This window comes from Branchiostoma floridae, chromosome 4, assembly GCF_000003815.2.
Source record: "Branchiostoma floridae strain S238N-H82 chromosome 4, Bfl_VNyyK, whole genome shotgun sequence".
Taxonomy (NCBI): domain Eukaryota; kingdom Metazoa; phylum Chordata; class Leptocardii; order Amphioxiformes; family Branchiostomatidae; genus Branchiostoma; species Branchiostoma floridae.
This window is the reverse complement of record NC_049982.1, coordinates 23,461,850-23,477,259: the sequence shown is the minus strand read 5'-3', so window position 1 is coordinate 23,477,259 and position 15,410 is coordinate 23,461,850. Positions and strand designations below refer to the sequence as shown.

General features: G+C 41.8%; 2 protein-coding genes across 2 annotated transcripts in view; one reads left to right on the top strand and one right to left on the bottom strand.

Moving 5' to 3' along the window:
- Window positions 1-12,869, top strand: part of LOC118413658 (DNA repair protein RAD50-like) — a 24,828-nt gene extending 11,959 nt beyond the window's left edge. The window contains exons 9-25 of the mRNA XM_035817185.1: window positions 5-130; window positions 552-729; window positions 1,599-1,767; window positions 2,321-2,408; window positions 2,832-2,978; window positions 3,327-3,498; window positions 4,069-4,248; window positions 4,636-4,889; window positions 5,820-5,989; window positions 6,469-6,579; window positions 6,820-6,919; window positions 7,083-7,243; window positions 7,583-7,711; window positions 8,304-8,535; window positions 9,034-9,204; window positions 11,421-11,512; window positions 12,169-12,869. Coding sequence (XP_035673078.1) covers window positions 5-130; window positions 552-729; window positions 1,599-1,767; window positions 2,321-2,408; window positions 2,832-2,978; window positions 3,327-3,498; window positions 4,069-4,248; window positions 4,636-4,889; window positions 5,820-5,989; window positions 6,469-6,579; window positions 6,820-6,919; window positions 7,083-7,243; window positions 7,583-7,711; window positions 8,304-8,535; window positions 9,034-9,204; window positions 11,421-11,512; window positions 12,169-12,217 — 2,529 coding nt within the window. The 3' untranslated portion in view covers window positions 12,218-12,869. The remainder of the gene's footprint in view (window positions 1-4; window positions 131-551; window positions 730-1,598; window positions 1,768-2,320; window positions 2,409-2,831; window positions 2,979-3,326; window positions 3,499-4,068; window positions 4,249-4,635; window positions 4,890-5,819; window positions 5,990-6,468; window positions 6,580-6,819; window positions 6,920-7,082; window positions 7,244-7,582; window positions 7,712-8,303; window positions 8,536-9,033; window positions 9,205-11,420; window positions 11,513-12,168) is intronic.
- The window catches only part of LOC118414572, an 8,121-nt gene continuing 5,346 nt past the window's right edge, over window positions 12,636-15,410 (bottom strand). The window contains exon 3 of the mRNA XM_035818709.1: window positions 12,636-15,076. Within this exon, the coding sequence (XP_035674602.1) occupies window positions 13,145-15,061 (1,917 nt within the window). The 5' untranslated portion in view covers window positions 15,062-15,076 and the 3' untranslated portion in view covers window positions 12,636-13,144. The remainder of the gene's footprint in view (window positions 15,077-15,410) is intronic.

The following is a 15,410-nucleotide window of genomic DNA, read 5'->3' as shown; positions in this document are numbered from 1 at the left end:
CCAGGTGGACGCCTCCACGGAGCGGATTGCGAGCCTGGGAGCCGACCTGGCCAGGAAGGAGCGGGAGCTGCAGCAGGTGGAGGAGTCGGCACACATTCCACAGCTGAAGGAGGAGGTGCTGCAGCTGCAGGTGCTGACATTGTTATCATCACATGTTAGAATATGAAGTCAAGTAGAAAGAGTAGTCAAGAAGCATAATGACTTTATGACAGAGATTTTAGACATTTTCTGTATCAAATTATCATGATTAAGAACCCACAGTTTATTTTCAGGACGATCACTTTTGTTATTCTACTGATGGGACCTCATAAATTTGTTACGTACTGTGTAGAATAGGATTTGCCAGAATTTCGATTAGCAAATTTTTAGCAGTGATTAACATACACAAAGATTGTTCATAATACACTGTGTTAAAAGATCCGAAAAGGCTTTAGTACAAAATATGACTACTTTGATTTTATACCTGGCTAAATGGTGTCAAGTTTCCTCTGTCAAGTTTCTTCAAGTTGCATTTATGCTTGATAATTATGATAATTCTTGTTGCAAATTAGAATGAGAAGAGACAGCTGGATGGTCAGCTGGGCCAGCTGGATGCGGAGCTGCATCAGATGCACCTGCAGTCGTCTGTCCGCACACAGCTGGAGATGCTGCGCAAGGACAAGGTGGCCAAGGAGGACAGCATCAGGAAACTGAAGCAGAGGCACCAGTCGGAACTCACCGATCTCATGGGTGAGTAGGGAGGGAAGAGTTAAGCCATGGTCATGACATACCTGCATTTAAAGGCGTATTCCACAATGATTGCAGTAAGTTGCAGGTAAATCGTAATGAAAATCAGCCATTGCAGAGAATTTGGGGGTACGGAGTACACTACTGACAATACTGTGGTACAGACACTATTGGGGGTACGGAAACTACTGAGGGTATGGATCCTACTGGGGATACGAACACTGGACAGGTGGTTACGGACACTGTTGGGGGGTACAGACAATACTGGGGGCACGGATCCTACTGGGGGTACAGACAATACTGGGGGTACGCCGACTGCTGCCTACCCCTGCGTCAGGGATCCCAGCAGCAGTATAATCATGCAATGGATAGTTAGTTAGTGAGTGAGTGAGTGAGTGAGTGACGGAAAGTACTAGGGGTACGGATCCTACTGGGGTATGGACACTATTGAGGGCACTGGAACTATTGGGGGAACGGACACTACTTGGTATATAGACTACTGGGGGTACAGACATTCAATGTTTCGGACTCTACTGGGGGTACAGACACTACCCAAGATACGGAGACTACTTAGGGTATGGACACCGCTGGGGGTACGGACACTACGGGGGTTCAGACATGACTTGGTGTACAGACGCCACTAGGGTTACGGAGTCCGACACTTTTGGGGATGTCGACACTACTGGTTCAGGAGCTATGTTTGATTAATGAAATTTGAGAGTCATGGAGAACATGGCGATTTCTAGTTTCTAAATGGACTCTTTCACAGGCAAACAACCTGAGCAGAATCTATGACAAACATGTCTATCTGCATATAACATTTCTAATGCTGAAACTAGTCCCTGTTATGACAAAACCTCTGTACTTTCCAGGTCATTTCCCCAGTAAGACAGAGTTGGTGGAGTGGTTGAGTCAGAAACAGCAGGAGATCACACAGAGCCAGCGCCGCACACAGAAGGTGCACCAGGAGGTGTCATCTCTCGAGGCCAGGAAGAAGATGCTCACAGAACAACTCAAGAAGAGGGAACAGGAGCTTGACAAGTCAGTAACAGTGTCAGGATAAATTCATGATATAGATGATGTTCTGTTGATGATGATGTGCAGGGCTCGAAATACCACCTGCATATGCAGGTTAGTGCAGGTAAAATTGAAGCTGTGCAGGTATTTCTGGTGTCTACCTACACCTAACCTGCAGTCTGGTCCATGTACTGGGTTTTATACATAATGTGCTATAATGTAGCTGTATATGGATTGTTATTAGCTGCATTAACTGATACTACCTATAGAGTATGAAAGAAAGAAAGAAATAGCAATGGTTCCTGGACAATTTTAGTATGATCCATACTTCCTACATTCAGAGTGGTACAGGTAAAATTTGTCTGGTGCAGGTGATTGTCAATGTTACCTGCACCAGTGCAGGTATGCAGAAAAAGTACTTTTGAGTCCTGATGTGTCATTTTAGTTTATATTTCTTTTACATAACAGACAAGCTTCTTCCTTGTTGTAAATGTATGAACCTGATCTCTTTGCCAGTACATGTATGTGGAAACAAGGTCCCAGTGTGATAAGAAGCTCTCCTTCCCTTTTTGTGCAGGTATGAGGAACAGCTGTTTGATGTGTGTGGTAGTCAGGACTTTGATGTGGAGATGGATGAACTGGGAGACCACATACAGAAACTACAGGTAACATGATCTTTGTACAGACATGCAGGTTAGAGTGTTTCTGTATAATGTAGAAACAAGTATTCCTTACATGATTATTCACATAAAAGCTATGTTAGAACAAATTACTGTTTGGGATGGACTTTCCGAAGTTTGGACAAATCTTCTGCTTGTATTCAGCACAAGTGACAGTAACAGTGACAAAGTGGGATATCAGCAGTGGGCCATAGTATTGTACCTAATTCACATACATGTTGTGAAATAGGCCAAGTATGCATTCTCATTAACATTGTTTTCTCAAAACTTAATTTTGGCAATTTGGTACAGACAATTTCACTTAGGTTTATTTCTTTTAGCTTTAAAAATTGAGTGAGCATGCTGCTGTTTCTTTAAGAATTTTTTTTTGTCCACTCCTGTTGTATACATAACTGTTGTTCCCATCAGGACCAGAAGGGGGCGCTGGTGGGCACACGCCACCTGTACACCCGGTTCATCAGTGAGCTACAGAAGGAACCCAGCTGTCCGCTGTGTGAACGCCGCTTTGGTGACGACCAGGAGGTCAAAGAACTGGTCGACTTCATTAAGCAAAAGGTAAGAAGATGAGACTAACATCAGTTCTAGTTTCAAGTGTACATTTTGTATACAATTTAAGTCTGTGGTTTAAGACCCTGTCACACGTAGCTGACTATGGCCTCTCAAACTTGGTTGGGATTTAGTTGGAGAGCAAGGTCATCTGTGGTCGGCATGGTTGCATACCGGTCTTAAAAAGACGTCTCTATAGAATTTGAAAAATCAAGGAACAGAGGACGGAAGAGGAGTTCGAATAGATAAATTCCAGGCTACTCCAGACCCAAAACTGCCCTTGTTGGGGAGTGGTTGGGAGCAAAGTCATGATGGGATGTTGTGATGAATCTGTGATGTTATTGTCCGTTGTTCCAGATCGCCAGAGTGCCAACAGAGCTGAACACGAAGGACCAGCTTCTCCGGCAGCAGCAGCAGAAGTACGACACCATGATGTCACTCAAGCCAATCAGGAAACAGGTCGTCGACCTCAAGGACCACGAGGTTCCCGATATCAAGAGCAAGATCTCCACTATCAACCAGGAGATAGGTAGTTATCATCTCTACCTACAGCCACAACAATTTGTTTTCTTGGTACTTAAATTCTCTGATTCATTTTTTCCCACTTCGAGGAAGAAATGAAATGATTAGATGTACTTTTCAGGATGTGGATCTATCACAAAATGCAAATATATTTGGTCAAAAACTGGTAAGGAAAGTCCTTCTTCCTTCAGTTTTACATTTATCAAAAATGCATTCAAAGTTAAAAACTCCTTGTTTGAACTCATAACCATCCTGGTACAAGTATTTTGACTTTGATGCCTAATACTTAAAAAAACAAATTGAGGACCAATAAATTTAATTAATTTGGTGTGGTCTAATGCCCTGTGATAAGAGTCCTTTTATCTTGGTAGTAGCTTTGCAGGAACTGTGCAAAGTGCAGACGACTTTGTGTATCAAGCTTTGGAGTTAGCAGCCACGAGGGCTCACCTGCCCTGACAAGTACACCTAAGTCAGCCTCGATATCAAAGGACTACCAAGTGCTATGCCAAAATGCACAGGAAATGCAGTAGAAAAGTATATAATCAGTAACCCTGACTTATGTATATTTTTTGTGTAGAACAAAAGCGAACCCAGATCACAGAAGGAGATGAACTGTTTGCCACATTGTCCATGGAGGAGGAGATGGCCAAGGCCTGTAAGGATGACATCGCCATGATCGAGCGCTATCGCACTGAACTCCGGGAACTCGAGAGGAAGATTGCCCAGCAGTCGTCTAAGCTTGCAGGGTCAGATAGTGGTGAGTTAGGTGTTAAGAATAAAGACTAGAAAGGAGTTAAATGATTAGTTACAATGTTGACAATGTTGTTTTTCCATACTCAATTCTTGTTGACCAAATTCCATAAGAAGTGAATGATAACAATGACAGTCAATCATAATTTTTATTGCCTGTATATAGACTGTACCTTGCCTCAAATGGGTTATTGGTAATTTCAGTAGATTAAAGAAATTCAGCACGTTATAAGCTGTAATTTACTCTACAGTTCACTTGTCTCCTTCCTTTTCTTATACAAATTGACAAAGTTTTTTTTGAGAACCTCAGTATTTGAGATGGACAGAAGATACAGGAAGTCAACATGTTTCACTAAATGTGTTAACAGCAAGACTTAAAACTTGATGGTTATAGGGCGCACCATTGAGGAAGTGAACAATGCTAAACAGGACAAGCAGCTCCAAGTGGACAACACGGCCGCCAAGCTGGAGCAGAAACGGCAGCAGATCAGCGACCTGTCGGAGAGGATCAACGCGCTGAAGATGGAGGTGAACACGATCGCGGGGGAGAAACTGCGGCTGGAGAGCGAGCTGCAGCGGATGAAACAGCTGGAGGATCAGAAGGCGGAGCTGGTGTCTCTGTACCAGGAACTACAGAGGGAGATCAAGGTAAGGCTGAGCTGGTGTCTCTGTACCAGGAACTACAGAGGGTGATCAAGGTAAGGCTGAGCTGGTGTCTCTGTACCAGGAACTGCAGAGGGAGATCAAGGTAAGGCTGAGCTGGTGTCTCTATACCAGGAACTGCAGAGGGAGATCAAGGTAAGGCTGAGCTGGTGTCTCTGTACCAGGAACTGCAGAGGGAGATCAAGGTAAGGCTGAGCTGGTGTCTCTGTACCAGGAACTGCAGAGGGAGATCAAGGTAAGGCTGAGCTGGTGTCTCTGTACCAGGAACTGCAGAGGGAGATCAAGGTAAGGCTGAGCTGGTGTCTCTGTACCAGGAACTGCAGAGGGAGATCAAGGTAAGGCTGAGCTGGTGTCTCTGTACCAGGAACTGCAGAGGGAGATCAAGGTAAGGCTGAGCTGGTGTCTCTGTACCAGGAACTGCAGAGGGAGATCAAGGTAAGGCTGAGCTGGTGTCACATGCATGCACCCAATGACTTAGGTCTTCTTTCTACCATTAGAAATAAGGCTGACTTGAAATACTTTTTCTCCATTACCTGTACTAATGTAGATGATATTCAAAATCACCTGCACCATGACAAAGTGTAGAGAGAGATCGCCTGATTTATTTTTATGTTTATTGAATGTTTACCACTCAAGTGCAGGGGCGAAGGTAACAAGTGGTGGCACCTTTACTAGCCCTCGCCCCAACATAAAAATACAATCATTATGGATACTAATGAAAGATAAACAATCACAGAATACCGAGCCCTTAAATCCTGGCAGGAGGCCCACTTACATGTAGTATACAGGTACAGAGGTTATCGGATACAAAGTGACTCAAAAGTACTGTCAGCTCATAGAATTCACAGCTACGACCCTATAGGTCAGAGATGAATGTTTTTCAATGCAAAACTGTCATTGCTGTTTTCCCTCCAGGATACTCAGGAGAAGCTAGAGCCTCTGGAGTCCAGACTGCAGGGTCTCCGGCGCGAGAAAGACGACATCACTCGGAAGAAGGAACAGGCCGTGGAACGTGCGAAAGGCAAGGTGGATCAGGAGAAGAGTCGGAAGAACGAGGTGGCCAGTCTGGATGCTGAGATTGATAGGTAATAGCTATGGAATTATAATTGGTACACTGATGTCTAAGTATATACTACCTTCATGAAGGAGAATGGCTGTTCTGTAACAACTGTACCGGTAATTCAGTTCAACTAGCTGTACCTGGATTGTTGGTCAATGTAGCATGAAAATCACTTAGTAAGATTTCTTGACAACCTGTACTGTTGATTTTTGAGTGGCATACTGCTTTTGGGATTGGATTTAGAAGTGGTCTAATTTTGCACTCTCTGGTTTTAACCATAATTCACGATATGAGTTTTAAGATGTGATTATCATAAAAGATTGAGGAGGCATACATACATGTTGTACGTCCAGTTGAATCAGAAGAAAAAGAATGCAAGTCAAATTTCTTCCCCTCAAAGTTAACGTTAGTCTCAATGGAGAAGTCAGTATGATCAATCAATTCTTGCTGTTCTTTTATCCCATTTGTTTTTGCTTGTCATTACAAATAATTATTCCATATTAGGTACATTGAACAAGGGAGGGACAAGCTGCTACAACAAACAGAGGAAAAACTGCAAGTTCTGGAGAACAAAGTGAAGAAGGCAGAAGATGAGAAAGAGAAAATGGACTCTAGGTATGTCTTAGACTGTCAGATTTTCTGTATAGTCTGTAAGCTGCACTGCCCTTTGACATAAAATAACAGCTTCCGTATCCACACTAGCTTTGAGGGCATCTTTTTTATATACAAACCAATACATGTACTAGCTATTTTTTCTGAGCCATCTAAAAATCACTATTTATCACATCAATGTTTTATTGTCCTTTGTGACGTTAGCAAATAGAGTTTGTAAATTGTTTGTCATCTTTTGTTAAGGATGCAAACCTTAAGAAAGGAGGTAGCCAATCAGAAGGCCAGAGAAAGAGAGCTACAGGACAACCTACAACTGCGGAAGAGAGAAGAGGAAGTGAACAAGGTGAGTGGAATGTCAGCTATCTTGAAATAGTATAGAAAAAATTGTTATTCTGTAGCTTATGCAGAATAGTACCCTGGAGTTAAACCACAGTTAAGCTGTGTCAATCTTTCATATTTTTTATTTTCTATCTTAGTAACTAGAACATAATTTGTATGAATGACAGCTAGCAGGAGAGATCTGTGACCTGGAGGAGGAGCTGGGAGGTCTGGATGCCCGCAGTATTGAGCAGGAGAAGAGGAAGCTGGTGGAGAAATACGAGCAGCTGATGAAGGACAAACATGTGGCCGAGGGGAGGATGAGGGGGCTGGAGGAGGAGATACGCAGGTATGGACACTTCTCAGGCCATTCAAATTACAACTCGTGTATAGAGTTTCAGTAGTGAAAGAGATCCGCAGGTATAGGCGCTCGCTCATTCACACTTCGTAGAATTTCAACTTGTTGTAAGAGGCAAGTAGAAACAGTCTCCTGGCACTGGCATTCGAACCTGTGCCAAACATGGGCGTCCATTCCCATGTTCTAGCCTGTTACTTAGTAATACAGGGCTGGCATTGGAATGCAATGATGATACAACTGTCTAATGCAAATGAAATTACTCAGTATGAGTTGTAAAATGTACAGTCAGATTGTTAACAGTAACCGTTGGATGGGTTGCTTTGTTCTCAGGTACCGAAAAGAGCTCCAATCTGAACAGTTCAAAGATGCAGATGTGAAGTACAGGGACATGATGATTGTACTGAAGACAACAGAACTGGCTAATGCTGACCTGGAAAAGTACTACAAGGCTCTGGACAGGTAACAATGTTGTCTTAGAAGTGAGGTAGAAGGGGATAGAATCCCAGAAAAATATATGTCAACACAGACATTTTTCCACACTAGCTATAGGCTAAGTACAGGTCACATGTATTAAGTTGATAAGGATAAGGTACATTAGCTAAAATTAAAGAAAATAGAGTAGAACAGACAATTTGCAATGGACAGTTAGTAATTAGAAATCTTTAAAATTTTTATCATCTATTATCTCCTAGTCTAAGTATTTGACAGTTGGGGTGCCACAGAGGATCTGGCAACCAGTTTTCTCCACCCTCCTCAGTTTATGCTTTTCTTATAGTCAGTGTTCAACTTTGTGTAATGCCTGTCCATTCTCTAATATAATCCTCCTATCTTTTCTGTTGCCTACCACTCTTTCTTCCTCCTTCAATGGCTCCTTACATGATAGTTTTAAATTGTCAAGCAGCAAAAAGTGTTTTAAACTGTTGAAAGTTGAAAATTGTAAGATACATGTAATGTTGTCTACTCTAATTACACCAGCTGCCTACTTGTTACACTGTATACTCTTGGAAATGTGTTTTTAGCATATTTGAAACATTGACACTGTTTTTATCAGGGCTGTGATGAGCTACCATCACATGAAGATGGAAGAAATCAACAAGATCATCCAGGAGCTGTGGCGGAACACGTACCGCGGGCAGGACATTGACACCATCGAGATACGGTCTGCGGAGGACACCACCACAGCCGCGACCAAGAACATGCGGCGCACCTACAACTACAGGGTGGTGATGGTGAAGGGGGAGACAGCATTGGACATGAGAGGGAGGTGCAGTGCAGGGCAAAAGGTACTGTTATACACACCAAGATATTTGTGATTAACATAGTTATGTTAGCCTATGCGGATATGTTGCCTGTTTATAAGTAGAATTTTAAGGTTTATTTTGTATTTCTGTTTTGTAGTTTTTAGTTGACATTACAGAATCTCTGTACTCTTTGTTGTCTCAATAAAGCTTCAGGTTTGATGCAAAATCCAATGCCATAGTCAGTTGCCCTGTGACGATCAACCAGCTGTTTTATAGTCATTTTGAGTGTTCGCAAATCTGAGACTAAACTGAGAGTTGTAACAATGCTGTTAAGAAGTTACATGAATAAAAGACTGGCTGCTGTGATTGCAGTTCTGGTAGGAGCCGCCAAATGTTTTCAAACAAAAAACCTATTCATGTTCATAGCAGTGACATTACTTAAGACTTGCTAGCTGGCCGATGTGGCTATTTTTGCTGTAAAACATGAAATGTTATTGCGGAAGTTACTAGTATTATGATTAACAAATGTCCTTCCCCCAGGTGCTGGCATCCCTGATCATCCGCCTGGCTCTAGCCGAGACCTTCTGTATCAACTGTGGAGTCCTGGCCTTGGATGAACCCACCACTAACCTGGACAGGGAAAACATCGAGAGTCTGGCCGCCGCCCTGATGGATATCGTCAAGGGTCGCTCCAGGCAGAGAAACTTCCAGGTAACTCACTATACGAACGTCATTCTTGATCCTCAAAATAGCCTGTAAGTCATTGCAATATCATTAATTTATCACTGACAAGTGTTTTTGATAAACATGGGACCTAATAGAGGATGAATGTAGACTGTAAGTAGACTTACTTGTGCAAGAGGGGGAGTTACTCCCACAGTAAGTCCACCCCCTTTCACCATGTCTGAGGGCTGTTTGTGTTAGTTTTGGTGGACTATTCAAAGTAAGTCCTTCACATCAATTAATTGAGTAAGTCCATCTTCAGTCCTCCTTGAGCAAGTTCAGATTAAGTCCAATGGACTGTTAGTGAAAAGAGGACTGTTGTCAATGGTAAGTCATTTGTTAGTCCAAGATTTGCAATGTTCTTTATATATAGTGATAGCTTTACATTGGCTACCCATATGCCATGGTTGCAAGTTTTCTTTATTATATTTCAGCCATACCATAGGTATGGTGAAATATATTGTATTCGTAATGTTTCTTCTTTCTTCTTCTTCTTTCTCCTGTCAAATCTTCAAATCGATTCAACTCCGTCGTTCCTGGACCGAATTACTTGAAATTTGGCACAAGGGTAGAGTGGGTCAATACCCATGTGCTTTTTTTTTCATATCTTCCTTTAAAATGATTTTATTCATGTTTTTTGCAATTTTTATGTACATTTTGCCCCCCTGTACCCTGGTGTTGCAGCCGAATCACCTGATATTTGGTACAGAGGTGCCTTGATCATATGCCCACAATAATCCAAAAACAATTTTGGCATACGGTACAGAAAAATGCTTGATTTTGGAATTTTTTGCCATTTCTTGCCCCCAAAATGACATTTTTGGCTCCTATACCCCCATTTTACAACCAAATGACCTGAAATTTGGTATAGGAGTGCCGTCTACATATGCGCACATAAATTCATTAACACTTTTGGCATACGGTACAACAAAATGCTTAATTTTGGAATTTTATGGCCATTGTTTGACCAAAAACGTACGCTTTTGGCTCCTGTTCCCTGGTCTTGTAACCAAGTGACCTACATTTTGGTAAATAGGTGCTCAAGATATTCATTCAAATGACCCATGCATAATTTTTGGCATAAACCACTTTAAAATGATATATTTGGGGACTTTTTTTGGTAATTCTCCACTGGCCAGAGGGTCAACGACTGACCTCTCCCACCTGAAGACAGCATGTGCACGTCTATATATACTAGTAACTTGATTAAAGAGGCAACCAATCACGTAGCCTGAGTCAACATCCCGAAGGGGATTGGCAGCCAATCAGTGAGCCCGGTGTTATCTGGATGAGTCCATTCTGGCACGGAGGGGGTACATATCTTTTTTAATTCATCTTTGGACTGTTGATAATATAATGTCTCTCAGTGGGAGTATTTTTGAACTGGACTATTTTACATGGGGTGTACTGGAAGAGTCCATTCTTGCATGGAGGGGGGCATTTTTTTTAGATTTGTTTATGGACTTGGTGATTTGATATGTCAAAGTGTTTCAGTGTGTTTTTTTTTGACTGGTCAACTTTGCAATTTTACATAGGTTGTGCTGGAATAGTCCATCCTTACATGGGGGGATTTTTAAAATCCATTTTTGGGACTTTGGTGATTACGTACAAGTCCAATTTTACCGGATGTATTTTTGGACTGCACCACTTTACATAGGGGCATCGCAAGAAGAGTCCATTCTTGTATGGGGATGTTTTCAAATTTAGTTTTAGAAAGGTGATGATTCAATATTCCATTTTTAGTGGAAGTGTTTTTGGACTGGTCTCTTTTACCTTTTCATGCCTTTTTTGCTTAGTGCAACCTTGGCCATGTTTTCAGTGGGAGTATTTCTGGACTGGTCTATTGTGCAAATTCACATGGGATGTACTGGAAGAGTCCATTCTTGCACTAGGAATTTTGTAAGATTCATTTTTGGGTGTCATTAAGTGTCATTAGTGGAAGTGACTTTTAAACAAAAGTGTTCGATTTTTGCACATGGGTGATTTTGGAATAGTCTATTGTTTCATTGGGAGGGAGATGGCTGAAATATGCTGCATTTGCTCTCAAGCAAATGCCGGCCTTTCTAGTCTCAAGTTGCCCTAGTCTCAAAGAGATGGTCTGTCTTAAAAGAGCTTCTCCTTGCTCAAAATCAACAGGGGAATCAAAGTGAAGCATATATCAAATACATATTTTCCCTGACTGACAGTTGTGTCCTTTGCCTTAGCTCCTGGTTATCACCCATGACGAAGAGTTTGTTGACCTTCTTGTCCATGCCAACTTCACCCAGCACTTCTGGAGGGTGTCCAAGGATCACGAGTATGTACATGTCCTTCTGCTTGTTTGTTACAGGTGTAACAGGCCATAACATACCCCAGGACGGAATGTACCCGGGTAGATTTTGGTCAGGGGTATGATTATTCTTGCCTGTTACACTGGTAGTGCTGAAAGTTTGTCCTTGTTTGATCTCAGACATTTTATGTCACCAGGTAATGAGTGATTGTGAGTGTAGATCTATCTGCAATACAGGTTCGTTCAAAAGTTTGTTGGAATTTTTAAATAGTTTTGCACAGTGTCACAAGGTATTTTCCTCAACCTTTCGACAACTGTAACAAGAGTCCTTTGAACAATTTTTAAGAAAGGGCTAAAAGTGGAGACGATGTACATTGTGTAATCTTATGTTAAATGTTGCAGATTTCAACAAGGTACCTTTGCCATGCACTATAGCACCAGTGCCAAAAACCTTTTGTTGTTCCATCTATGAAAATCTTAATATCCATGGAAACCTTTCGTTGTTGGATGACTCGAGTGAAAATATATGTTTCGAGATGTGCCACTTCATATATCATTCACATACTAGTAGGCTTTATCAATGTACAAAAAATTAATGATTTTCCTATATTGCAAAACTTTTTCATTGAGTCTAAAGTCTCTAATATATATAATTGCATAAAATGTTATCTTTTCTTTTGCAGTGGACTGTCGCAGTTGGTGAAGCATGATGCAGCAGCCTTACAGGACTAGTGGCAGATCCTGGGGTGTCTCGAAGTTTCTTTTGCTTTGCACAATTTTGTATTACTTTTCTTGAATCATGTTCAAGCATAGCAGACAGCAAAATCCACTTAGCTTTAAATCATGTTCTAACACTAGTAGATACCATGTTATTTTTTGGTTCTAACATCTGCATTATTTTCCTTATTTAACATTTTGTGTTGTCACTATGATAGCAGCAAAGCTATGTTTACAAATTATCTATAGTTATAGCAAAAGAAAGAAAACTAACTCATTGCAATCTTTCTGTTAAAGCAGAGCTTATAAACATATACATGTAAACAGTGCAATGAGTCATTGCAATAATATTATTGCATGAAAACAGATACAGGCAACAAGAAGAAGGTATATGTATTTACCAGTACTGATAGAAAGAATACCAATAGAAAGGTTTAACAACCATAGCAAAGTTGTATTGTCAAGAAATCATAATACCATGTACATTGTGGTACCTTTACACTTATAGATGCTAACAGTATGATGGGATATAAAAATACTTCTTAACAAAATAGATGTTCTGTTTTGTTGAGGTAGCAAGTTTTCTATGTTAAGTAATAGTATGAAACCAAGACATAATATAAAAAAAAAAAAAAAAAAATTGAATGAAAAATATAACATTACAAAATGTTATCTTTTCTTGTGTATTTTTGTGTGTCTTCCATTAACCATTAGTCATTTCTAAATCTAATCATTCTTGTTGCTTGTATGTGTCTGGAAAGTTATATAGGATATAATTACAGATTTGTAATTTTGTTAATTGGCAAAACACTTGCTGCCAAATACTGTATGTTCTACCGAGGAAGGAATTGGGTATAAGTGGAGCAAATGGTTGTAGCTCACTAGCTGTTTTGTAAATGTTTGGAAACAGTTTTAGCCACTTCTATGCAAATGAGGCACACTTCATTTACCTCCACCATCATAATGATAAACATGAAATTCAAGAGAAATCCTTTTTACCAGATAGGAACCACCCACAGCTTTAAAATGCAGGTCAGAGTCCAGTGGTGCAGTGTGGTCCCATGCTATGTTACTTTTATAAAGTCTGACATTCGCATGGTGCCAAACACCCGGAACCTTGTTCATCAAGTCACAAACCACTGCAAAATTCCCAGCTTCAACAGAGTCTATAATCTCTGTGTATTGTTCATTGGTGGTCTGCCTGGGAAATGGCATGAACACGACACCCGTGCTCTTTCTCTTTGTAGATGAGTAAACCTGTATCCGCGTAAACGCGTTATCTAGAAGTATGTAGTCGAACTGCAGGACGCCGACGTAATTGTTGGTAAGAAGTACCCTGGACATAACATCTGACATTCTGAGGTACAGGCCGTGAGTAGTGTTGAGTAGATATGCGCCGAATTTCATCAAAGGAGGTTTCACAAAGTACATCTTCCCATTGGGAACTTCAAGAGTGAAGTCATCAACAGTCAGATGGGCATACAGCATATCTGTTTTCAACTGTATGGCTTCTAAACAGTTTGCTGCTGCTGCATAACTTCCAAGGCTGATCTTTGTAGAACAGTCTTCTATCTGAGCAGCTACTTTAGTAATGTTCACTCCTGTTTGATTTAGAAAAGCAATACTCTTCTTCAAGCTGAACCACCATGTAGGAAGTGTCACTCCAGCGCTGTTGCTCTGACTTCCCTTCCAAAAGCTGGCAAACAGTTCGGTTGTGTAGAGAGCCTCAAAGCCGTACTGTTTAGTAGGGAGGAGCACACTGGCTTCACTGTAGTCGTTCATGGTAGGCAAGATTAGAATGTTTGCTGAAGAGTTGTTGAGGACGTGGTACTTCCACTGAGCGTTGTACAGGGAGGTCCCTTGCCATTTTCGCGGGAGGTACTTGAGCGTCCCTCCCCACCCTGCGCAGCCCCTGTTGTCAAACCCGGGGGACGCTGATGCACACCACAACTGACATGTCCCGTTCCTGATGCACCCCTCTCCTGCCGATGAGACATTCTGTTGGTACCGTGTCGTGTCCACTAGGTTACCGTAGTAATCCCACTGTGGCATGCTTGGAGGAACGACTCTCGTCCGACTGGGAATCCACCCAAAGATTCCATCCATCAGCGGCCCCCACTCCGCCCACAGCTCCTCAGTTTCAGCAAAATTCAAATAGTTTCCAATCCAGAGAGGAGGATCCAACCAGTAGGGAATCTTGAGACCAATAGCCAGAACTTTTCTGAACTGCTCACTTGTAATCCCACCACCAAACAAGAAGATCAGAGGGCGCAAACTGACGCTTGGAAACCTTTTGCTGGATGTGTAGAAGACAGTGTCCAGGAGATACTGTGCGTTCTTGTGGAACTCTGACACCATCTGGTCGGTGGCATTTTTCTGCTCCAACCACTGGAGAAGCCAGTGATTGCACCAGTTCACACCAATCTCAAACGGTCTGTGCTTTTCCGCCACAGCAATGATCTTTTCCAGTGCTACGTTGCTGGGATGTTCCCTAAAGCCCCACTCTACCAGAAATCCGTCAATTTTAGCCGTTTTTGCCTGGAGGATCAGATATTCTAAATACTCTTCATCCAGGTCGGAAGTTGGACCAAGCATGGGGTAAACCATAGAAGCAATGTTCAGATGATTTCTGCCATCCTCTGACAGAAGGTCTGCGTTGAAGATGAATTCAGTTTTGGTTGCATGACTTGCATGTGCGACTCCATGTAGGGACCACATGCCATTGCTCCCATCATGCTCTCTGGTCAGCCTGTTGGTTGTCAAGTCTGCGTACACCTTTCTGTTGCCATGGTTACAATTTAATGACTTGATGAAGAAAGTGAAAGTAAAGAATACAGAGAGCAGCTTTGCACAAGACATCCTTCATCGAGTAACCTGAAAAAAAACCCACAAAAATGTCATGTCAGGAAGTGAATATAATTTCTTTCTTGAATGAAAGATGCAAATTTATTGATTTCCCAGAAGATGTAGAGGTGAACAATTGTTAAGTCCACTATTTACTAATCAAATAGCTTTTCTGACTACCCCCAACACAAATGTACTGGGATAGGACTCAGGAAAGCCAGCTAGTGTGAAGATTTTGCAATTTACATCTTGTGGCCTTCATTTACCAAGTGTCTAGGCATGAGACCGAGAGGCAACAGATTTGATACCTCTATCAGTGGCGGCACCGTGGGGGCAATGGGGGCGGCCGCCCCCACAAAAAATA